Raw genomic sequence first — 26,994 nt, forward strand, 5'->3', positions numbered from 1 at the left:
CCTTTTGCAAGCCGTCGTTCTAAGCTTTTGTTGTTCTTTTTTTTTTCTCTACTATTGAGACTGAATATATCAGATGCGAATAGTAAAAGATATTTTTGTTTTCTAGAAACGTTGCAAAATTCTTTCCCAGGTCGAAAAATTTAAACTGATTCCGAGCAAAATGATCTGCATTCGAACTTATTGATCTGTATTTAAACTTTTAAAAACATTTTCATCTGTATTTGATCTACTATTCAAATTATTTATCTGTTTTAAGTCTGAACAACCTTTAAGTAAAATAATTGAGCAGCTAGAAATATTTTATGCTGTTTCTAATCCAATGAGACTAAAAAGTTTGATCGGTTTTTAGTCTAGTTAATTTCCACTTAGACTTTATGTATTGTTTTCAAATTCAATATGAAATCTAATACTGTTTTTGATCTACAATTTTAATTCTAAATGTTCAAAGGCCAAAAGTCGACTAAGATGGCGACTTATAATTTTATTGAGTCTTAAGTATCTTATTAAAAATTATTACACGTCGCATTTATTTGAAAAAATAAATTAAATTATAATATATTGATGCGCTCTCTTGTTTTATGAACTGATCGTTGATCATAATCTTACATCTGTCATATTTATTTGTCATAGCTTAACATTTCATGGGCTATAAAAGTTTTGTATCTGCGAATATTAGTTGCAGTGATAACTAATAAATTTGTATTAACATACGTAAAATAATTCTCATCGTTTCATTCGATCTAAATCTATAGTTTTCTAATCATCGATATTAAAGACAATGTCAATACATCGACAAGATGACAAGATTAATATTAAACTTTGTAATTTCACGCATCATTTAATGAGCGGTATTCACTATTTGGTAGTGCGAAGTATACCGTTTGGTATAGATTGCACCACCAAATAGTGAATAGTCACTATTTAAGTTTCAGAGAATGAAAAGCCGTGCCCTGTAGAGGATCTTTGAGGACACGAATAAAACGATAATAAATAAATAAATAAATATATTACTATTATTACGATTATTTTCATTATTATTATTATTATCGAATTCGTAAAAGGCGATCAAAAACCGACTAAAAATTATAGAATGTTTTGGTCTGTTTTTGACCTTGATGCGATCAAATCCGGCTAAATGATTGTGACAAAAAAATTCTGATTTTGGTCTTGAAACCATAGAAAACAATTTTATTGTAACATCAAAAATTGTCTGAAATTGGTCTGAATTGGGAATAGTACGGGCTAAAACAGATTAAATTCTTATATAAAATATATACACGTAATAAGATAAAATTGAATGAAAAATATTAAAAATTTTGATTAATCATAAAACAGATTAAATTTTTCGGTCCGGGTTTTCTATTTTAATAGAAATCAATGTAAATTTTTACTTCTTTAATTAACTGTTAGAGTTTTTCAATATTTAATTCTTGAAATTTTCTAATTCAGAAGCTTTGCATACGCTCTAAATGCAGAGAAAATGTGAATTTATCGTTAATTAATTTACTTTACGAATGAATACATTTGAGCTTACTAATTGCGAATAATCAAAGTGAACGTCATTTTGTATATATTAGCTGGTTTACAACTTTCAGAGAGTTAAGTTAGTTGGTTCATTCAAAACTACACCAGGAAAACGTGTCAAACACGATTCCACACACACATACAGCGCAAGCATTAATCTATATATGTATACATATCTACTTAGTATGATAAAATTGTCAAATACGATGTAATGACTATATAGTTTGGCTTCACATATAGAGGCAAACTTCTTCGAAGCATAAAATTTATTTCCGTAGTTTTAAGAACTCGTTATAATTTTATCAGCTAAGATATTTTAACGTGGATCTGTTTACAGAGTTTATAAAAAATTAAGAAATTTATTAGAAATATCAGTCAAAAATTCTAATCCATGCTTTATTATATTGTAGAGACCAGACAAATTGTAGACGACGACTATTTTCCACCGTATAACAATTAAAAAATAATTTTCTTGACTGAGTTTGAATTTAAAACGATTAAAACATGAATTTATAATGATAGTAATATAATTAAGTAGATTCACTTTGCTAATTACTGTACTGAGTTCTAATCTTACAAAGTAGCACTTTAATTTGTATCATGTGCCCAAGAATTTAACGGCGTTAATAAAAATTAACGATTTATTTTACTCATTTCAACAGCTGTAGCGATTAACTCTAGTCTCTTTATAAATTAATCATATTTAATGGTAGATTTTATAGTCAGCTAAATACTTAATAAGATTTTTAAATGCTTATGAAGAGCAAGCTCATCGACCGCAGAGTAATCTGACAAGTATTTTATTATGCGCAAGAAAAGTTAAGATACACTGACAGAAAGGTATTTTTCCGCTTACAATATTTTTTGTGCTGAGAAAAAAACTTGATATTACTTTTCTAACAATAGGTGGTATTTTTTCAGCACAATAGATACTGATTATCACAATAAAACATGTACTTAAGGTGCTCCACGTAAAGTAGTCCAATTTTTTAATTCAACCTACGTAACTTAATAATTAATAAAAAAATTAATTAATGCAATAAATCATTTAAAATAGATATTTACGTCACAAGGCCGTGAAGTGGCGGTTTTCTGACATTTTTCTGATATTTCGATATGAGCTTAAGGTTTGCGGCAGGAAAGTTTGAAACGGGCGCAATTTTAACGTTCGAGGCGTAGCCGAGGACGAAAATTTACGCTCGTTTTCGAACATTCGCGTCACAATCATTAAAGCGAATATCGAAAAAAAGTCGTTGTCAAAATCGCCACTTAACGGCCGAATGACATACAATATTTTTTGTTATTATCGCTCCAAAAGTTTAACTTTTGAGGGATAGGAGGCAAACAATGGCATATTTAAATTTTATCAAGTTTCACAAGGGCAACAAAACTTAATCTTATATTAATTATCTTTTTATTAATATTTATTTATGGCGTGGATGTTATTTTACTAACATTAGGTCCGCTTAATAATAAACTGCCAGCAGAGAAATACTTAGCGCCACTCAATCGTAACTGTTTAAAATTTACTCACAATCATTGGTCGGTACACTAGAATGTGACTTTTTTTTTACAATCTCTCTCAATTTCGTCTGGATGTACTCGAAAAGTTTATAAAAAAAAGGAGGGGATAAAACTTCACGTGAAAAAAAGACGATATGGTAGAGTCTCTAGAAAAGAGTCCCTTTACGGACGCCACCCAGCGCTCAAAAATTGAACTTTTGGAGCGAGTATAACAAAAAGTACTTTTTTTGCACTGTGTAGTTACATGAGAATCAAGTCAACAGTGTGTCAAACATAAACAGTAAACAGATAATCTAAATGATAACTAGAGTACAGTATTGTCGTCACTGGATATTTAGATATAAACACATCAAGAGTGATACCGATACAGATACAGCATAGATATAGACAGCTAGTCGAAGCTGTATAGTTCAGTATATGCAGAGGAATGCGACGTTAGGTAATCGTGTTCCTATGATGCTAGTGCGAGGAGACGAGGTGAAGCGATTTAGCTGTTCAAGTGCGAGTCATCCACAACTGTTTGACCCGCATGTACATCTATATGCACCATTAATCATATCGAGATGAGCTGTAGTGTCCTCCATGGACTTATCCGTGCACGGAGAGACGTATATGTATGCACACTTCGAACTATCGGATACATATATATGCATATGTAATGTAAGCGCGAAATCCTCCAGGCACTCGAGTGCATCGTTATATCAATAGTTTACATTTATACATGCTTCATTATCACACGTGATGTGCTGGTGAAATTAATTATTACGTCCAGCCTTTAAAACCAATTTTATTGATTATAATTTTCTAGTTAGGTACATTAATTATTCTTACAATCAATTGGAAAAATTTTTAAATTAATTCCTCGATTACCTAATTTGCTTATCTTTTAAAAGTAGGACACCTTGATAAATAAGTGTGGTCCTTTTCCGGATGCAGAGTATCATCGAATTCTTATTGAGAATGAAAAATGTTAATAATTTTATTGAATTGTCAAGTCACAACTAGTGAAAAATTATAATGACTATTGCGTGCTTCACAACACTCTTACATGTCAGAGTGCTCCACTCTCGACATTGCGGCGTGTGACAGTTTCGCGTTGTAAAATCTTCTTTATACTTTCAGTTATACGGCTTTTCAATTTTTCAAACTTCAAAAATCTGGTGAGCATCGGATTTTGACGTATGCATGTGTCTCTTATGTCTCTCATAACTTTCGAATGGCTTAACAAATCGAAATGCTGCTTGCAGCTATTCAAAGCAGTCATTTAAACTAGAATTCATTTAACCCCATATTGTGATGCATTTTTTGTATCACCTGATGCCATTTTTACATCAGATTTTCATCCGACAGTTATTGAGATCGTTTACAGAATTGTAAGTGGAAGGAATGAAAAATAACGTAGGAAATATTGGCGTTTGCTGTTAACGAACCAAAGCATAAATCCTGCATTACTTGGTTGGATTCAGTTGTCTGTGGGGTGATGTCAGCTCCTAGCTGATGGCTTTTGGTGTGTGGTTATCCATGTAATGCGAAAGGAGTGGAATTGAAGCACAATGACATTGGTGAGCCAGGTCGTACTCATTCACTGTAGAACTCATGAGATCAACGACCTATAGGCTGATCCAGGTCACTCTTTCGTGTACTCTGGATACTCTTGCGCTTTGAGACCGCCAGCATATCGTCGTCTATGCCTGCGATTGCGTGGCACAACTATCCTTAACTTCCACCACCGCTTCAACGTGTACCACCTCTACGTTTATATCCTTGCTGATCTTATTCTCCATGTCTTCCACACGCCACGTACATGCATTTATTTCCGTTGGTATTACCTAAACTGCAACGTCCATATTAAACACACGTGAGCATACGTTACGAGCAATTCACGTGCCAATAGCGCCTTATACAAAAATCACTATAACTTTTAATTTATGTGGACTAGACTAGTCTTGGTCTAGACTACAATAAAACGAAGGGAACACAACTTCCAGACTTTTGATTTAAGAAAATTAGTTTAGTTGATTTAAGTTTTGCTCTTGTATTAAAGAGTTTTAGCGTTCTTATAAATAATGCATATGGAAACGTGTTGATAGCTACGAAAGCCAGTTGAACTATTTTTGCAATTATTTTTTTATTATATTTGTGATGAAGTATTTGACTCTTGACTTCCCTATCAAAAAAAATTCATATGGAAAACCAGCCTGGATTTCCACATGGCGTTTCCATGTAGATTCCTATAGGAATTCATACTTCCTATATGGATTTCTGTACACAGGAAGAAAATTGAAGGAATTTTTACTATTTTACTATCGTAATTTTTATTCCATAAAATAGTAACGGTGGACTATACTTCTCATTTAGTAATTTTTACAATCTACTATTGGAAATTTTATCCAACAAATAAGGCCAGCGAGAGACTCAAAAAGTCCAATACTATACAGCTAATTATACAATATGTGTTTAGGGAGAGAGAGAGAGAGAGAGAGAGAGAGAGAGAGAGAGAGAGAGAGAGAGAGATAGGAGGTTGGACTAATTGCTACTTTTACAGTAACCGAAAAAAGAAATCGAAATTTTTCGTCCTATCCGGGAATCGAACTCAGAACTCTTTGGTTGGCAGCCTGGGGACTCTCCCTCTACGCTATCCGAAGTAAACTACTACCAAAGTCCTTCAACATTTAGATAAACTCGGAGTCTAGCGCTCTGCACGGCCATCACTCACACTAATTGAAAAACATTCCAATGCGACTATTGTAAAATTTGTTATATTTCTATTGGAAAGATACAGAGGCAGCACTGGACAATTTTAATCTCTCACTTTTTACAATAGTAATATCGCACTTTTTCTAATCGTAAGTTGTAAAATTTCATGAATAAATAGTAAATTTTCTTCTAAAATATTTGACAATTAATACTAATGAAAGTATAGTCCAGCTTTACAATAGTTGTATCGTAAATTTTCCTAGAAATTTTTTTCCGTGTACAACAATTTTTTTCTCTAATTTTTCGTAATATTGTTAGCCTGTATTTCCCTGCAGGCATTAACAATTTAGCCTCAATTAATATCTAAATTTGTCATTAAAGATAAACTTGACTAAAAAAATAATTCAGACGGCCCAGACCAGGACTCGAACCTGGATCTTTTGGGTATGCCCCAAAGGCTCTAAAGTGGTAACCAAGCAACAATATCACTGTCAGCTCTTGGCTCCATAATTCTAAGGTCAGGAAAAATGAGAAAAAAATTCAAAAACGGTTGATTTGCTTGTCAAATTTTTTCATTCGTAGTTGCACGTACATTGAACTCTAAAATGGTATAATAATAATTTATTTAAATAATTTCAGACTGAAAGTTACACCAACTCGACGTATGCAAATGATTAGCATTATACAGCGGAGCTTTGAAAAATCTAGCCTCTCCAAGGGGTAAATCGAGCTGTTTTATGTATAACGAATAACTTGTGTTGAGTGGTGGAAGTAGTGAAGCATAGAGAAGAAACATGTTAGCTAAAAAAAAATAATTTAGGACTATAAAAAAAGTCATGAAAAGAACCGTCAGCCGTCTTGCAATATTATAGAATATTATTCGTGCATTAAACAAACTTACAAAAAGAAAATGTGTGTATATGCAAAACACGTATGTAAGTCACGCAAACTAAATGAGTAAGCTCTTATCAAGATGACCTTCATATAAAATTATATAACTTTAAAAAACTTCCGTGAATATGGTCTAATGATTTCCAATGAAAAAAAATTTAATAACCTCGAATTTAACATGGCTTGTCTTGAACTTCTGGAGCTTAATAGTCGCTTGTGCTCTATTTTTATTATCTCAGATTAAAATGGCGGGAAATTTTGAATTTAAAATTAAAGCATAATTTTTTAAATTGTCCACAAACTGAGAGAAATATTTCTTTTTTAAAAACAGTCCCCTGCCAGACGCTTAAAGCAAAAAAAAAATCCAGCGCGCTATTTTATGTTCTGTAGGGTTCCGAGTGATTGGAGTAAAATTTACTCCGATGTTTTACGAGATAGAAACTAAAAAAATATGGTAAATATTAAATAGTGATAAACGAATGTTAATAGTATGAAATATACATTGGATACTCATTCAGAATATAAATATGAATTATTCCACAAGCGTAAGTACAGAAAAAAACACACGAACAGTTTACGTATTATATGCTCTGATCAATATCAGCTAATTTATTCTTCTCGGTCACGTACAAAATACAATATGACTCGTTCCACTTTTTTAACACATGTAATTTGTGTTAACCAATGTACCAATGAAACATATAGATATTTTTAAATCACATTCCTGATATGTATTCAATTAAAACCACATCACAAATAAAATTGGGTAATCATTGTGTGGTCAGATGTGTAGCTCCTCCGTTTTTCAATCACGAAAAATCAAATGAATTAATTATATATTTCATTTTTTTGTTTACCGAGGATTCGAGAATTTTTTTTTTTTTTCAAATATTTACAAAATTAAAAAACAAACAAAATTTTTTTATTTAAAAAACTATCTCGGATTATATCGCAACCCAAATGCCAAAAGGGCGTATAAAAAAATTTTCAATTTTGTGAAATCTGGATTATACTCATTATAATCTGGATTATACTCTTTATAATCTGGATTATACTCTTTATAATCTGGATTATACTCATTATAATCTAGAGAATACTAGCTACTGGCGTATAAAAGAAAAAAATTTTTTTTCGCTATTCAACTTAGAACTGCTCAAAACGTAAAGATTTGTAAAAAAAAATTTTTCGACGTCCTAATACCAAAAGGGCATATCTTAAAACATACGCCCTTTTGGCTTTAGAAAAAGTTTAGCCTAAAGCCAAAAGGGCGTATAAAAAAACTTTCAATTTTGCTCTGAAATATAAAATTTAACTCTAAAAAATAAATCCAGATCATTTAATATTATTTTCAATTAAAATTATAAACAGAATTCGTATTAAAATTGTAATAAGGTAAAAGACCCAGTTATTGACATTGACCTAGTTGTTTGACACTTGCAATTTTATTCTAATTAAAAAAATCAAATGTTCTGAAAAAACCAATTTTCTTAAAATTTATATTTCAAAAATTATATTTATTAATTTATTAGAGTTGATTTGTTTTTTTTTAATTAAAATAAAATTGCAAGTGTCAATAACTGGGTCTTTTACCTTAATGACCTTTAAAAATACCTATTTGTAATTTAATAATCAATATATATTTTAAATTCTGCAGCAAAATTAGTAACATATAAATGACAATTCAAAGCAATCGGCAAAAAAAATTATGCGCCCTTTTGGCTTTAGGTCACTAAATTTTCAATTTCTTAAAACTAAAAGGGCGTATAAGTTAAAACATACGCCCTTTTGGATTTGGAAATTTATTTTTTTATTCGAATCGATTTTTTATGAGGTTCATATCGATATAATATATAGGTCTTTAATCAGTTTCATTGATATCTCGTTTTTTATGTTAATATGTAATCTAGGCCATCCTTGCATTCGAAATTTCGGTTCGCTGTGTAAAAAGAAAAGATAAAAAAAAGTTTTTGATACTAACATGAATTCTAGCTAATGGAGACACAATTTGTATGAGGCATGCATTTTCTCTTAAATTCGTAAAAAATGGCAATGAAAGGTATGGAAAATTTAAATTAGTGTTAAAAAAAATAGGTTAAGTGGATGTCGCACCAAGGAATGAATTGAACGGGTTAGCAAAAAGATGAAAAGTTAAATAAAAAAAAAATCTCTGTAGTGAAAAAACGTAAAAAATAATAAAAGTTTAAATTAACAAAAAAAAAAAAAAAAAAGTATAAGAGTCTATGGATATGTTCGAATAGCGAGGAAATCCTAGTAAAATGTATTATATAGTACTAGATGAAGAGAAATGGTGAGAAGGTCGTGGAAGAGGCTGAGTCGTAATGCAGCAGATTCCCGTGCTCGATTTCAAAAGCTTAACGAGCCATTCATGAGGACTTACGGGCGTGGATGATTCCTATTGCTCGTTTTCGTGTGTATAAGGACTAGCACTCGTGCGAGAGAAGCCAGTATGATTAAGGCCTAGGATGAGTGTGCGTTCAGACGCATTGAGTGTGTTTCAATTTGTTGTACTTATTTTTTATTTATCTTAAGGGATAAACTCACTCAGACGCGCAAATATATTTAGATATATAGAGAAGTCATGATCATAATGCAAGGATAGGTTAACAGGTATGTAGGGATAGGAGTGACGAACTACCGATAGTGAATCAATCCGTGAGCAAAGCTCAATAAGCCTCCAAGATAAAAGAGATTTCGAAAGTGGTAACAATACATCCAACAAAGCAGCATGAGATATATTTATGAGTTGTTTGTTGTAACTGATGTTAAATTCAAAAGGTCTGTGTAGATGAAAGATATATTTAGAAATTTATTACAAAAAAAAAAAAAAAAAAAAAAAAAAATTAGGAAAATAATTGACCCTAAAGACCATCCCTGTAACTTCCCGGTAGTTTCATAATTAAGGTAGTTTTTGAGCTCTTCGAGCCAAATTTGTTCTTAGCATTGGAAATATTAAGCTGAGAACTATACACGGAAAACAATTTCTGGGAACATTTACGATACAACTATTGAAAAGCTGGATTATACTTTCATTAGTATTAATTGTCAGATATTTTCTAGATGATAGCTTAACAAGTAGAGCCTTTGCGGCATACCCAAAAGATCCAGGTTCGAGTCCTGGTCTGGGCCGTCTGAATTATTTTTTTAGTCAAGTTTATCTTTAATGACAAATTTAGATATTAATTGAGGCTAAATTGTTAATGCCTGCAGGGAAATACAGGCTAACAATATTACGAAAAATTAGAGAAAAAAATTGTTGTACACGGAAAAAAATTTCTAGGAAAATTTACGATACAACTATTGTAAAGCTGGATTATACTTTCATTAGTATTAATTGTCAAATATTTTAGAAGAAAATTTACTAATTATTCATGGAATTTTCCAACTTACGATTAGAAAAAGTGCGATATTACTATTGTAAAAAGTGAGAGATTAAAATTGTCCAGTGCTGCCTCTGTATCTTTCCAATAGAAGTATAACAAATTTTACAATAGTCGCATTGGAATGTTTTTCAATTAGTGTGAGTGATGGCCGTGCACAGCGCTAGACTCCGAATTTATCTAAATGTTCTGGGTTCGATTCCCGGATACTGTAAAAGTAGTAATTAGTCCAACCTCCTATCTCTCTCTCTCTCTCCCTAAAACTTCTTTTAAAAAAACCGACTATCAATTTTTACAATAGTTGAATTGTAAAGTTCTCAAACACATATTGTATAATTAGCTGTATATTATTGGACTTTTTGAGTCTCTCGCTGGTCTTGTTTGTTGGGTAAAATTTCTAATAGTAGATCGTAAAAATTACTAAATTAGAAGTATAGTCCACTGTTACTATTTTATGAAATAAAAATTACGACTGGAAATTTGAATTTGCGCGCGCAAGCGCGCACCTTGACTATAGAGTGCATATTAGGGTGATTCAAAAAAAAAGAATATTTTTTTTTTCGTTTGGTACTCTGAAAAATAGGTTCCTAGACACCTCTAAGAAAGCCTCTCCAAGCATGAGTTCTTAATTGTAACGGGAAGGTCCTCCTTCTTACAGTTTTCTATTTTTTCTTATTATCAGATAGAAAAATTTATATCTCGCTTCCAACTACTTGAAAAAATATCTTGTTCCTTAGATTTTGTAGGAAATTTAATGCTCTACAAAAAGGTCTCTTACGATTTTTTTCGTAAACCCAACCGTTTAAAAGATATTAACGGTTAAAGTTTGATTATTTTTGGGAAAATTTTTTATTTCTTATGAATTTTATAACTCAATGAAAAAAATCATTATGAATGATGAAACTCATAGTTTTGTAGGAAATTTACTGCTCTATAAAAATGGTCTCTTATGATTTTTCGATCAAGTTGAGCGTTTACGAGATATTCATCGTCAAACATCAATGCATATCAATTTTTCTAGTTTTTGATCAATAATTCGAAAAATTTCAATTTATTCTGTGAGTTTCAAGGAAATTTAGACAAATTTGAGTTTCTATGAATAGAAATATGTTATGAACTATTTTTTTAATTAGTTTTTTTAGTCTTGGACATGTTTGATTACATTAAAACAAAAAATTAGTGCATTTTTTTAAATATATAATTCAATTTAGTGTGTTTCACATGTGTTTCACTTTTTTATCGAAGAATTTATTTATTTAATTATCAACTGCCATATAATTTTCAATATTTTCAACATAACGGTACACTTTTACTGTAAATAATTTCCTCTATTGCAGTTTGGGTAGTTTTTTCGATGTTCTTTGATAATTTGCAATAAGTATTGGAATTGCTCTTCATTTTTGTCAAGCATTGATTATACTCACTAACTAATTCAACAGCTCGTTCTGCTGAATCATTAACAACTTTCAATTGGTTAAAGTATTCTTTATTTTCAATGTAACTGCTGTCATTAGTAGGCCACGATTCAATATCTTTATCAAGGAAGTCATATGGTAAATCAAAGATTTTAAAGAGATTTAAAGACTTTTTAGAAACAAAGTCACTCAGACTTTTTGCGTTAATGAATTCAAATCGTTTTTATCAATTATAAATTTTTAGCTTTAGAATCTGTACCGTTACGAGTATTAACAGCTCCAACAATATTTTTTTACTTCCAATGAAACGGTATCGTCAAATAATGATAAAATGGCAAGTTCATCACTTAAATACCATAAATGCAAAATCATTTTTCACAAGTTGCTGAAGAAATCAATGAATTGATATTTTTGTACTCGAATAAATTTTTCAAAAACTGCAAGTCATGATTAGCAGCAGTTGTTGCAGAAGTTGATGAAAACCAAGCTTTTAAATACAGTGTAACTATAAATATACAAATTTGCCGAAGACCGTCCAATTCTTTATTAGAAAGTTTAAATTCATTTCTGAATAGAAACATTTTTAAACTGTAAATTGCCTTCGCCATCCACCTAGCATGATGAATTGCACCAGGACGTTTGAAAAAATTTCTTCTTGAGGCATTTCTCCAAGGAAAATCAACGACAATTCCAACAATTCTTTATAGTCATCTCGGGGTTGTAGTAACTATCAAAAACAATTAAAAATTTGTCAGAAACAAGAAAATTTTTTTTTTTAAAATCGCAGTTAAATCATACCTGTAAGGATTGTGCAATTAAACTAGATATTTCATTTTTTTTATCCAAAATGATATCAGCAACAACAGTATCTTCAATTCCAGATTTATAATTAGTTTTATTTATTTCATCCCATGATTTTTTAAATCTTCCGAACATTGGTACGTTTGACCCAGATGACACAGGCCAATATACTTCAAATGCACTTCTCAATATGATCTCAAAAATGTGGTGACGACATGGTAACCAGATTAACTCTCTTCCCAAAGTCTTTTCAATTGCCTTACATGTACCGTTATGAATTCCTGTATAAAGAAAATAGATAACTATCATTAAATTTAATATTTTCAACAAATTGTAGATTATATTTAAAATCCAAATGAGTAAATAATTCTCAATAATTTCAAAAGTGAAATTCAGTAAGCAATAAAAATTAAACTAGAACGTTAATAATTAAATATTTTTTAGATTAAATTATCATTGATAAGTTACCTGTATTAACTGCCGTCGTGTCAAAACACATCGCCTTAACATAATTAGTAATACCCCATTCACTCAATGTCGATAAAATGGCTGATGTTTGATTGTCTGCCGTCCCAGAATTCATTTTTGGAACCCCAAGTAATTGTTCAGTACCAAATGCAGTTAAAATAACTGGTAGCCGTTCCACAGATTTTGATCCAACAAGGTCATTCAGCATTTTTCCGTCCCAATGCACAACGTATTTATCGTGTGTCTTAAAGTTGTCATTAAGTCCTTTAGCAATGTCTTCTCTTTGAAGCATACGAGCTCGTTGAATTGAACTATAACTGAGCGTTGTATCTTCAATTTTAATACCTACTGCTAGTAAAACCGGAGCAATAATAAACATCGCATTTCTACTGCTGACATTAGCTCGGTCGAGTCCAAAAATGACTTCAGGAGTTAAGACATCAAGTTTTGCTCGTTTTGTCGGAATTGGAGGTTCATACTCTGAATCAGATCCAAAATTTGTAACTCCACTTAATGTATACGTAGAGAACGACTCTGATTTTTCACTTGGAACAATCGCATGACTGGTAGACGGTTGATCTAAGTCTGGAATAAGATCTGTTTTATAAATTAAACGAAGAAAATGTATAGAATTTATTCATTTTGATGACAAATAATTAAGAAAGGACTCCAAAAATTGTCTAGTCAAATGTCATCTAGTCATCTATGAAAAGTTACACTACTACCTGACTTTATAATAATTAAATATCTCAGATACTTACTACTCTCATCTATTCCCATCATAGTTGTGGTTAAGTTTGATACAGGTACATTATTAGAAAGAATCTCTTTATGGGTACCGAATTTTTGATCCAAATACAACTTTCTAATATTATCATCAAGCACTTTTAAGGATTTTTCGCTCACAATGTCGAATAATTGTTCAAGATCAGTCTGAAATTTCATTTCCTTTTGGTTTTGCGCTGAATTCTTTTTATCGAAATTTTTTTGTAATTTTAACCATTGACTGTGATAGCGAAGAAATTTTTTGACTGCATTAGGAGCTCCACTAGTTGGAATCTGATTTTTTCTCCACAGTTCAATAACTTGGTCAACTGAATTTTTAGCACTTTGTTTGATTGAATACTTTAAAATTTTAAGTTGGTAGAAAAACACACGCATAACCTCTTTCACTTTTGGTAACTTACGTTCCGAAATTCTTTGTAGAGGTATTCCGATAAAACGTATTTCTTTATTCATTGTAGGTTAATTGATGATAAATAAATTTATGTGATGATTATAAGACTTATTTAAAATGAATTATTTTATTACGTATTCAAGATGATCAGTTTTAGGAACACTGAAAATACGGTATTAAATGGGTAGATACTGAAGATAGTTGAGAGTAAAAAACATAGATGGCGTTAGTTTCAGAAGACAAACAGAAGAAGAAATGGAATTCAAAACAAAAATCCCCTCGAACGAAAATTTTATGTATATTTTGTGAAAAACAATTTAAAAATACGCACTGAACAAATTTCATAATAATAAATGACAACGCGATTAAGATTTTAAATTATTAAAGATAAAATTTAAAAAAATATTATTAGAATAAAAACTTTCAAATGAATTTTTGAACAGAAAACATCTATAGGAGTTGCTTTTATAATAAAAACTCAAATTTGTCTAAATTTCCTTGAAACTCACAGAATAAATTGAAATTTTTCGAATTATTGATCAAAAACTAGAAAAATTAATATGCATTGATGTTTGACGATGAATATCTCGTAAACGCTCAACTTGATCGAAAAATCATAAGAGACCATTTTTATAGAGCAGTAAATTTCCTACAAAACTATGAGTTTCATCATTCATAATGATTTTTTTCATTGAGTTATAAAATTCATAAGAAATAAAAAATTTTCCCAAAAATAATCAAACTTTAACCGTTAATATCTTTTAAACGGTTGGGTTTACGAAAAAAATCGTAAGAGACCTTTTTTGTAGAGCATTAAATTTCCTACAAAATCTAAGGAACAAGATATTTTTTCAAGTAGTTGGAAGCGAGATATAAATTTTTCTATCTGATAATAAGAAAAAATAGAAAACTGTAAGAAGGAGGACCTTCCCGTTACAATTAAGAACTCATGCTTGGAGAGGCTTTCTTAGAGGTGTCTAGGAACCTATTTTTCAGAGTACCAAACGAAAAAAAAAATATTCTTTTTTTTTGAATCACCCTAGTGCATATATTTTCATGCTTATGATATATTTAACCAATCACGTTACGAATAGTTTGCTTACATGATATATTTTGATATTTTTCATCTAAATTATAAGCGTTGATAGTAAATTAGTAAAAGTTTCTTCAATTTCTTCCTGTGTACATTTGTTAAAGTAATTGTTGATACCTAGTTGTATAAAACTTTATTTTAAAAGATATAAAAATTTTGGATTTTATGTGTATGAATGAAGTAATGATTTCGTCTAGAGTAAAAGCAATGAATTCGTCAATGAAGCTAACTCAACACGATCTATCGTCACTCAATAATACGGCAGACACCTAAATGAGGTAGTAAGCGAACTTAAGACAAAGTAACTAGCAACTGTGGATTGTTTGTATATCAATGCAGCCGACATACCAGTTTGGTGTTGTATGAATTATTCAATGTGTATTTTAACTACCGTATGTGAGCTTTATTTCGCTTCAAAGCCCACCCAACAAATGTGAAACTTTTGATGGACTTTTTTTCAACTTGACCGTCCATTGAATAACATTAAAATGGATTTCAATTAATTTTTTAGTGCGAGTAATGCAATATTTTCATTTTTATCATTAATTTATTCTTCTTCTTGATGTGTGATGATAAATTCAACGACGGACAGATTTAATTATTCATTGTCATGAATTAAGAATTAACACATATCGATTTGTTAACATGATAGATTAAAATCTAGGTTTCACGGATTAATTTTATATTACTTTCAAATTAAGGTAAAATTATGAAAACATTTTTTATAATTTTAGATTTAATAATTTAAAATCATTGTTCTAATTTTTATCAACATCTTAAAAAGTATTTTAGCATACTTAATGTCAACAATAAACCGTAAACTTTTGTTGAATAGCTTAAGACGTTTGAAATCAATACCAGACATATGGAAGGAAACAATTAAACAAAATAATATAAAGTCCGGAAGGTAACGGGTAACATACATGCAACCAAAGAAAGACTAACTTAGTCACGCTATCGTTTTCGTGCAAAAGATCTATGTGACTTATTGATGTCTCTTGCTTTATGAATAAAATGCCTAATTGTTAGAATAAAGTTTATTTCATATTTTTATTTTCTTTCTTTTACAGATTTAACGTCTGAACCAATTTGAGTAGATACAGGTAAGAAAATAATTAAAAAAAAATTTTTTAATTTTTGAATCCAACGATCTATTACTTTCTCAGTTATTTAGGTATTGACTTTGCGAGTCTTCAATAAATTTCATAAAAAGTTAGTACTCATTTGACTCTAGCATAACACATGAATGTCCTTGAGCGTTCTCCTTAGACTTGCTTAGTAATATTTATTTCTATAAATTATTAAATAGTTTTAATCTACTTAAAAGCCAGTGAACCATCAGTCGGTAGGTTTAACGTGAACCCAGATGTGAATAATTCAGAAGTCACATGCAACTCAAAAGCTTTGAAGTGCATCGGTATAGTGTGGGCGAAAGTGCTAGCCGTAGTAGACTAATAGTAAGATTGAATGAAAGTGTAATGTGAGAAAAAACTTGAATAGAGTTTTTTTCAACAAATTCACAGGAAAATAGCTTAAGTGCATCAGAATAAATCAATATTGCAATATATCTGCTATAAAATAAAAGTATACAGGGAAAGAACAAGATTACACTGGATAGCATTCAAGATTATACTCAGTGACATCTGTAGTGAAAAAAATTTTTTTTAGATTGTAGCTAGTATAATCCAGATTATACTAAGTGATATCTGGATTATACTCAGTATAATCTTGGATTATACTCAGTATAATCTTGGATTATACTCAGTATAATCTTGGATTATGCCCTAATTACTTCATTTATCATTAAAACTTCAATAAAAAAAAATATTAAAATTAGATCGTTAAAAGTTACAATAAAAAGTTCCAATAACATATTAATTTGAAGTTTATGGAAACAAATTTATCTTCTGAATACTCCAATAAAATCTTCTCATACGCATAGACAAACAAAGTTACAAAATTAATATAACACCATATAATAATATCGGATAAAGTTATTTTCTGATATATGTCTATTTATATGCTTAAAGTTGTGTTATTGGCTCACTGTGCTACTGTAAATTTCATTAATGTATCCGGACAAACCAACGAAATTACATTTGCGATATAATTATGTTACATCAAATACATACATACACAACAGCACATATCATAATAATAAATTCTTGATATGCATCCGAAGTACAGAGCTTTATCATAACTTTTAATGGAATATTCTGTTGTTAACATAAGTACACATTTAGATATGTTAAAATCTCCATTTAAGAGCTGATATTGTCAGGATTCATATTTTATCAAAATGCTACTTAGCATAGCCACTCAATAATATTATTATTATACATATCGCGCAACAAATGCCAAAAAGCCGAACAAAAAAATTTTTTGTTTATTATTTGGATTATTAAAATTGTTTTCTTTTAAATACGTCAACTCACATTATTTTATAACTGTGATAAAGAGATTTTAAGACCACAAAATTGATTGACTTTGACGTGTTGAAAGTAAAGCACTATCATTACCGCTTGGCGTTATAAGACGTGCGAAAGATTCATCAGATTTAATTGATTCCTTCTCTGTTAGGCTCATAATTTACTCTTCTTCAAACCTTGATAACGATATGAGTCCAAGTTTAGAAGCTATTGTCGGAAATGCGGGAGCTCTCTAAATTGCACAACGTTTCCCACTACTGAGGCAATAATTGTGCATGGGTATGGAGCTAGATGATTAATTACTAAAATGGACTCAATGGCTGTATATAACGATCTGAATACAGACTAGACTTGTAATTAACTAGCAAATATTTATTCATTCTGATTATTATTATTATTTACTCATATTATATATTTACGATAAAATGAATTAACATCAAACAAAATTAAATCTTTTCAATCTTTAAATTAAATTGTTCAATTTCTTTATTTTGAATTTTATATTTAAGAATAATTATTGAACGAATAAATAAATAATTACTCTCTGGCCGAAGTCGGTCTAAGTCATAGCTCTGTGAGCGAAATAGGGACCCATAACCTGTCGCATATGCCACATGCAAACAAAAGTTATTCTGTTTGAATAAATCTAAAGTTCACTCTTCTTCAGATGTGACGAAAATAATTTAATAGCTGTCACTACAGTAAATAACAACTAAAATTTTATCTAAAAAAATTACAGTTTCAAACAGTAAAAATTGTCGTTTCAATTTACACGAAAAAAAAAATAATGTAATGCTGTAGTACCTATCCCCACTCAACCAACTGTTAGAGAGTTACTAGAGCCATCTGGTAGATCGCTCTGGCAGGAACACAGTAGTTGGCTAAAATAGCTAAGCCGGTGCGCTGGGAGAGCCATACGGGATTGCTGTCAGGGGTAAATGCCTCGTTCAAGTCTCAGATTCTGCGCGCAGTCTTGTTTTTTGACACATTTTATCACCACCAAAATTAATGTAATTATTTACTAGCAACCTATAATTAATTCATATGCGACTGTCGAGAGTTATGGATTATGATTAAAAAAAACTTTGGCTTATTAATTTTTTGTTCTTTCCAATAGAGATATTAATAGTTTGGGTAACTTTTAAATAAAGTTGAAAATAATTAGTGCAATGACAGGATCAAATCCGAATAATTTAATGAAAAATGTGGTGGAGTAAATTTATAGATCCAACAAATTATTTAAAACTCCCCCAAAAAATTTCTTAAAAAATTGACCATCAAAAAATATATAAAACTTTGAAAATTCTTAAATTCTTGTGACAATTTTTTTTTAAATCGTCCATGAAAAATAAATAAGTATTATCAAAAACTTGTTAATTTAATATGTAATCTATTTAATAATTTTTAATTACTTATTCTTTTTTATTTATCCGTATCATTTTTCAATAATAATTAATAAAAGATTGAATCGATAGAATAATAAAATTTTTTGTTATTAAATATTTAAATCGTTTTGTCTGGTAAGAGGGCGCTGTAAGAAAAATGTTGGTTAGCGATTCTAGCCAACTAACAGATCGCTCCAGTAGCCCTAGAGTAGTGCTCTTGTAGGAATACACATTGCTACAGTAAGAATCTACGAGTAGGTATCTAATAGATGGCTTCAGTAACAATATTTTTATTCCGCTAATTAACACTAAAAGACTATTAATTAATTTTGAAACATTTTCGTTGAAAAAAATCAACCATAAGAAATGCAAATGACGTTGAAAGCGATGCAATAAAAGTAGAGAGCAGATATTATTATAAAATGAAGGGTAATTCGCATTTCATAGATAATTCCTCGACAGCGAGACGTAATACCATCCAATACCAACTTGACACGAATCAATATTTATTTAATTTAAAAAGTTTGATTGCGAGGTATATATTATATCAGATAGAAAATAATATTTCTGAAAAAAAAAAAAGTTCAATCATTCAAATGGCTCAATCATTTTTATTTTCTGGATTTATTTAGATTACTTAATATTAATATTTACGAACAATTATTAGTTTATTTCTAAACATAGTACCTGAATAAAATGGATTGGATGATGTTAATTTAATATGGGCTATAAATTGTTTCAATTATTTAACTGCTATGTATTATATCGAGTACGGAATTAACCAATATAAATTTTGTAAGACAGTATATATATGCATAATTTTTCAAGATCTGGAAATTATTGATGACGGAAAACTTTCATTCAATATGTTCATAGTTTAAATTATTATTACCATTAGCAACCTGCAGTCACTATGTGACCGCCGAAATTTACGGATTATGAATAAGGAAACTTTGGCTTAATGAATTTCTGATATTTATGAACACTATTTATTTATTTATTCATTTATTTCTTTTATTAAAGATTAATAATGAATAAAATAATAATAAAATTAGCTGACGTTTTAAAATTTTTGATTTTTTTTTTAATAATTAAATTAGAACAAAAAAATATTTTTTAAAAATTGCATGAGTAATTTTTAAAATTTTTTTAAAAATAATTTTTCAATAAAAAAAAATTCTAAAAATTTTTAGATGTTGGCTAATTTAATTTTCAATAATACTAAAGTTAGCCGACGTTTTTAATTTTTTTTTAATAATTAAATTAGAACCAAAAATATTTTTAAAAAATTGCATGTGTAATTTTTAAAATTTTCTACATGTGAAAATTTTTTTTAAAATAATTTTTCAATAAAAAATAAAATTCTAAAAATTTTAAAACAAAAATCTATAGCATTAAAATTAGCTGTCTCTATTATAATTTTTTAATTTTTTTTAATAAATAAATTTGCTCCAAAAAATTGAATTCTTTATTTTTTTAATTTTCTAAATGTCAATTTTTTGTTCTCATTTATTTTGCCATAATTTATTTGTTAAAAAAATTTTTGAAATTAATTATTCCCTCCTAAATTGAATCTCATGAAAAATTTAAAAATTTAATAAATGATTTTTAAATTTCCCGCCTTTTTGAATAATAATAAACTCGCCGCGCCACTGCTCGGCGGATGGTAAAAGCAGAGCACAAACAACTATTATGGTATAATATACCTAAATACGATCAGTTTTGGCATGTATTATAAGCAAAATGTACCGTAAATAGGCAAATGTCTTAGCAGTGATTTCAATAGTTTAGATTTTGTGTAAAAAATCCGTTAATGTTTAAAAAAAGTTAAAAAATCGATCAATCAATATTTTTATAAGATGTGTGAACAAAGTGTTACTTACTAGCGAGTACTCATGAGAAGATCTTAAGTGTTTTTTCTTACAGTAAACTATATTCAATAGCTGGAAAATAATCAGGTTTGCTCATGAGATTAACCTCTTAGTTTTTAAGTTCAATTCTCAATATATAACTTGATATATGGGTCCTATTTATAGAAATGGAGATAAAAAGTTCAAGTTCGAGAGGATAGTTAAATTATTCTCGAGTTAAGGAATCTATACTTATTACTTATTGAATATTCTTATTCACCGCTTGGAGCGGAATTGATCTATAGGATTTTCTGTACGATTATCGCTCGCTCTGGTTACTCCAAGCGTATAATGAGAATAAATAAAATTTTTAAGGCTTCATCGGTGTCTTGGTTTTCGTCATGTCTTTGCACTGATGCACTCACATCATAAACTGGCTTCTTATCTATCATCGATTCTTAAAGTTAAAAGGTTTCTTTTTACTGATAAAAGTTTCTTTGATAAAGCGTCTCTAAAAAAAAAAAAAAAAAATTATGTCAAGAGTTTTAAGAATTTTAAAATGAATGAAAATTTAATTTGCCGACATTTAAAAATTTTTAGAATTTTTTTTTTTTATTGAAAAATTATTTTTTAAAAAATAAAAAAAAATTTCACATGTAGAAAATTTTCAAAATTACACATGCAATTTTTTAAAAATATTTTTTCGTTCTAATTTAATTTCATTTATAAAAAATAATATGAAAATAAATTTAGCAGATATATAATAATTTTTAGAATTTTTTTTTAACAAATAAATTACGGACTGTCTATTCGGACACTGTGAGTGAGTTCCGCGTGAGGCTAGCGTGAATATTACAAATTATTTGCCATGCTAAAATTCACGCAACAGTGTCCAAATAGCCTCAGCCAATAAATTATAACAAAAAATTGATGTTTAGAAAATTTTAAAAATTAAAAATCCAATTTTTTAAAAATCATGTTTTTACAAAACTATTATAATCCATGAAATTTTAAGCTATGACAAATAAATATGATAGATGTAATATATTATAATTAAATTCATTTTTTCAAATAAATGCGATTTATAATAATTTTTAATATGATATCCCGGGTTAAAAAATTTAATCTGTTTTATGATAAATGAAAATTTTTAATATTTTTCATTCAATTTAATTTTATTATGTGTATCTATTTTATGTAATAATTTAATCTGTTTTAGCCCATACTATTCCCAATTCAGACCAATTTCAGACAATTTTTAATGTTACAATAAAATTGTTTTCTATTGTTTCGAGACCAAAATCAGAATTTTTTTGTCACAATCATTTAGCTGGTTTTAATCGCATCAAGGTCAAAAACAGACCAAAACGTTCCATAATTTTTAGTCGGTTTTTGATCGCCTTTTACGAATTCGATAATAATAATAATAATGAAAATAATCGTAATAATAGTAATATATTTATTTATTTATTTATTATCGTTTTATTCGTGTCCTCAAAGATCCTCTACAGGGCACGGCTTTTCATTCTCTGAAACTTAAATAGTGACTATTCACTATTTGGTGGTGCAATCTATACCAAACGGTATACTTCGCACTACCAAATAGTGAATACCGCTCATTAAATGATGCATGAAATTACAAAGTTTAATATTAATCTTGTCATCTTGTCAACATTTTAATCTTGTCGATATATTGACATTGTCTTTAATATCGATGATTAGAAAACTATAGATTTAGATCGAATGAAACGATGAGAATTATTTTACGTATGTTAATACAAATTTATTAGTTATCACTGCAACTAATATTCGCAGATACAAAACTTTTATAGCCCATGAAGTGTTAAGCTATGACAAATAAATATGACAGATGTAAGATTATGATCAACGATCAGTTCATAAAACAAGAGAGCGCATCAATATATTATAATTTAATTTATTTTTTCAAATAAATGCGACTTGTAATAATTTTTAATAAGATACTTAAGACTCAAAAAAATTATAAGTCGCCATCTTAGTCGACTTTTGGCCTTTGAACATTTAGAATTAAAATTGTAGATCAAAAACAGTATAAGATTTCATATTGAATTTGAAAGCAATACATAAAGTCCAAGTACAAATTAACTAGACTAAAAACCGATCCAACTTTTTAATCTCATTGGATTAGAAACAGCATAAAATATTTCTAGCTGCTCAATCATTTTACTAAAAGGTTGTTTAGACTTAAAACAGTTAAATAATTTGAATAGTAGATCAAATACAGATGAAAATGTTTTTAAAAACTCAATTACAGATCAATAAGTTCAAAGGCAGATCATTTTGCTCAAAATCAGTTTAAATTTTTCGACCCGGACTATCAAAATAGCAATTTATAATACTGAGATTGCCTTGAATTTACAAGTTTATTTAGAGAATTACATTTGCAAAATTAAATACTAAAATAATAATAATGAATAATTAATATAAATATCAATATAGCTCAGTAAGTAATTAGCTACAAAATTATAGTTTCATCCAAAATTTTATTTCTTGAAGGAAAAGTTTCGAAGTTTCATTAAAAGATTTAACCTTCCGTGTAACTTGTAAAAGTGAATTTACACTTTTTAACTTTTCGAAATTAGGTAGTAATAACGTGTTAAAAAGGTTAAATTAATTTTTCATAAATATGTAAATACATAGATATATGTATATTAGAGAACTTGGCAGCATTTCAAACGCGATATTTAACTGTATGATTAAAATTTTATTTATGTTTTCAGTTACCAGAATCAAAGGATTAAATTGTTTTATTATCACTTATTTTTATTTTTTATTATAATTGTAAAGGACTTTTCCTGTTTATTTTATTGAGCGGCAATTTTAAAAAAATATAGTTCTTTTACTGCTTAATTTATGTAACTGAAGATTTAAATTAAATTTTAAAATTTTTATTATTATTCCGAAAATATTTTATCATCTTATAATTATTATTATGGAATTTTCAATCTCGGTATCAATGGTTTCACAAGTTCAAGAATAATCGTAGGTAAAGGGTTGGATTGTAGTTAAAAGAAAAGATAAATGTTTATAAGTTTCCCGCCTTAATAATAAAAGTTTATCATTAAGTAAATTTTAAACATTAATTATACGCCTATATTTGTTTACTTCAGTAAAAAAAAAAAAAAAATAAACGGACGAAAATAATTCTTCTATTGTTTTTTAATAGCTTTTGTACTATAAAAAGTTATAAATTTATGAAAAAAGACCAAAAAAAAATATCCACTATTTCCACTATTATAATTTAGATGAAAAATATTAAAATATATCATGTAAGCAAACTATTCGTAACGTGATTGTTCAAATATTGAATGAAATTTTCTTTTAATTTCATTAGAATCTGTTGAGAATTCTCGATAGAATAACATTTATACAACATATAGCCTAAAAATGTTTCAATTTCACTCTTAACTTCGATAAAATAACTAAAATCGGTCAAAATGTCAATGTTATATACGTCAAATTAAAGGTAATTTTATGAAATTTCACATAAATTTTCCAAAAATTCGACATCTCTTTTTAATCAAAAATTATGAACCAATTAAGTCACCAAAAACGTGAATTTTACTATTTTGAAAATTTTGAAGAGCTGCCATTTCTAAAATTATAAACGGATTTTGCTCATCTTCGAACTTATTCAATGTTATTATCCAAAGAATATGTGTACCAAGTTTCATCTAAATCCGTTAAGAATTGTAGGTGTTATCGTGTTTACAAGCCGCGTTTTATGTTACATATATATTTTTATACATAAACTTTTAAGCCAATGGCATTTTTCGACATGACTTGATGAAATAAAACATATTAAGACAAAATTCCGCCCTCGTCGAAATAGTTAAAACATCTTTTGAAAATATCAAAAATTCAATTGAAAATATTAACTTGACAATAATTTATTAAACTACTTTAATTATAAAAAAACTAATTCTGTAATTGTAGTAACTTTAGCTGAATATTACCTTCCCACGGCTCGATTTAACAATATCAAACAATTGGGTCTATAGCCTTAGGCCAGTTTTGACCGAGTAGTTAGTTCCCTTGGCTCAGTTTAACAATATCAAACCATCGGAGCAAACCTCGGTATCACTTTAATAATTAATTACTTTACTATAATCAATTTCATCCCAAATTTCACTAACCTCTAAACACGATAATTCTAAAACTGACTGTACTTCATCATTACAAATTAAACTTAGAAATTTTTTTTCCAGCTTTACAATAGTTGTAAATTTTCCCAAAATTTTTTTCCGTGTACAACATTGTTCAGTTTTTTCAAAAGAATTTTTTTTCTCAATGTTTAAGCAATTATTCAAACAGAAGACATTTATTTAATGAACGGAACATTTAGTTAAAATGCTAGATTATTAATTAATCTCGACATTTTATAATTAAAGTGTTGAAAGTTTAATAAAATAGTCACGGATTCAGTTCATAAAATTAAAAGAAAAATGGAACGTGACAAAAAAAATTCGAGCGACGTCAAGTCAAATACATACACCCATCCTTTTTATTACGTGCAGTCAGAGGAAAAAGTGGAGAGTTTGTATTTCCTCCATTTTATAGCCTTCGATGTTGATTTTCGTATAATTCCTTTTCGATAGATATCTTCGCAGTATAAGGATCATCCGTACTAAATCTTGTATGTTAAATTTATAATCTAAACTCGGAAGATTTTTATATTCGACGCTTCAATTCCACAACTCCTCTTACGAATTGGTTTTCGTTAAACCCCTTCTCAATGGATGCCTATAGACCGAAGGAAACATCCCTAGTAAATTTCAAGCCTATAGAGCTTAAGTTTAGCTGAAAAACGGAATAAAACTATATTCACCTTTAGCGCTCCTGATATTTCTCCTGGGAGTACAAGAAAGGGTTTTACTAAATGTTGGTACAAGGGTGGTGAATATAGGATCATATTTAAATCATTTTTAAATATTTTCGGGATTTTTTTAGCTTTAAGAGCATGTAGTGTAGTTTGATGTAGGTAATTTCGACTTTTTGATCGCACGGAAAAAAAAATATTGTTACTGAAGCCATCTATTAGATACCTAGTCGTAGATTCTTACTGTAGCAATGTGTATTTCTACAAGAGCACTACTCTAGGGCTACTGGAGTGATCTGTTAGTTGGCTAGAATCGCTAACCAACATTTTTCTTACAGCGCCCTTTTACCAGACAAGACGATTTAAATATTTTATATTTTATATTTAATAACAAAAAATTTTATTATTCTATCGATTCAATCTTTTATTAATTATTATTGAAAAATTATACAGATAAATAAAAAAGAATAAGTAATTAAAAATAATAAAATAGATTACATATTAAATTAACAAGTTTTTGATAATACTTATTAATTTATCATGGAGCATTTAAAAAAAAAAAATTGTCACAAGAATTTAAGAATTTTCAAAGTTTTATATATATTTTTTGATGATCAATTTTTTAAGAAATTTTTTGGAGGAGTTTTAAATAATTTGTTGGATCTATAAATTTGCTCCGCCACATTTTTCATTAAATTATTCGGATTTGATCCTGTCATTGCACTAATTATTTTCAACTTTATTTAAAAACTACCCAAACTATTAATATCTCTATTGGAAAGAACAAAAAATTAATAAGCCAAAGTTTTTTTTAATCATAATCCATAACTCTCGACAGTCGCATATGAATTACAGGTTGCTGGTAAATAATTATATTAATTTTGGAGGTGATAAAATGTGTCAACAAACAAGACTGCGCGCAGAATCTGAGACTTGAACGAGGTATTTACCCCTGACAGCAATCCCGTATGGCTCTCCCAGCGCACCGGCTTAGCTATTTTAGCCAATTACTGTATTCCTGCCAGAGCGATCTACTAGATGGCTCTAGTAACTCTCTAACAGTTGGTTGAGTGGGGATATCTACTATAGCATTACAATATTGTTCTGAGAGCGATATTTTTTTTTCCGTGTAGCGCATTAACTTCTTTTATTAGCTTTATTTTGTTGGTTCAGTATTACACGATAACAATAATCTAAAAAGTATTTATTGCTCAAGAAATCTTAAAACTTGAAATTGTTTTTATTTTAAAATTCAATGCAACTATTGTTAATTCAGATAAAGTATTTAAAAAATAGCTAAATTTATGGAGTTTTAATGTTCCCGCTTTTTAACATATTTTACCAGTAGTGTACAGACTTATAAAATTGAATTCAGATAAAACCACTAGAGAGAGGTCCGCAGCTTGATCCTATCGATCGTTGAGTATTTGACTTGTAAATTTAGAGCAATGCAACTTAGATATGCGCTGAGTTTTCGCAAAAGA

The 26,994-nt window shown here is 29.0% G+C and overlaps 2 protein-coding genes across 3 annotated transcripts in view; one reads left to right on the forward strand and one right to left on the reverse strand.

Moving 5' to 3' along the window:
• Nucleotides 1-26,994, forward strand: part of Kek5 (leucine-rich repeat, immunoglobulin-like domain-containing kekkon 5 protein) — a 101,231-nt gene that overhangs the window by 65,186 nt on the left and 9,051 nt on the right. Inside the window, exon 3 of one of the 2 annotated variants that reach the window (XM_074250617.1) lies at nt 16,059-16,091. The gene's annotated coding sequence lies outside the window, so the exon portion shown is untranslated. Of the gene's footprint in view, nt 1-16,058; nt 16,092-20,546; nt 20,761-26,994 lie in introns of those variants that run through there. The other variant, XM_074250618.1, reaches the window with a different exon arrangement.
• On the reverse strand, nt 12,033-14,443 carry LOC141532291 (uncharacterized). Its single transcript, XM_074250568.1, has 4 exons — nt 13,480-14,443; nt 12,719-13,315; nt 12,248-12,531; nt 12,033-12,176 (listed from the first exon to the last, which is right to left on the reverse strand). Exons 1-4 carry the CDS (start codon nt 13,955-13,957, stop codon nt 12,033-12,035), a joined length of 1,503 nt encoding a protein of 500 aa, XP_074106669.1. The 5' UTR covers nt 13,958-14,443.

The sequence above is a fragment of the Cotesia typhae genome, unplaced genomic scaffold (genome assembly GCF_013202065.1).
Source record: "Cotesia typhae breed Kobodo isofemale line unplaced genomic scaffold, CoteBio_Ctyphae contig_59, whole genome shotgun sequence".
Lineage (NCBI taxonomy): Eukaryota > Metazoa > Arthropoda > Insecta > Hymenoptera > Braconidae > Cotesia > Cotesia typhae.

What these genes read in the sequence shown, in the direction of transcription:
- LOC141532291 (XM_074250568.1), bottom strand. Translation starts at nt 13,957, where the DNA reads ATGAATAAAGAAATACGTTTTATCGGAATACCTCTACAAAGAATTTCG. An exon ending in GATGGGAATAGATGAGAGTA is followed by an intron (nt 13,316 to 13,479) that starts GTAAGTATCTGA and finishes TTTATAAAACAG; the next exon opens with ATCTTATTCCAGACTTAGAT. An exon ending in TAATTGCACAATCCTTACAG is followed by an intron (nt 12,177 to 12,247) that starts GTATGATTTAAC and finishes TGTTTTTGATAG; the next exon opens with TTACTACAACCCCGAGATGA.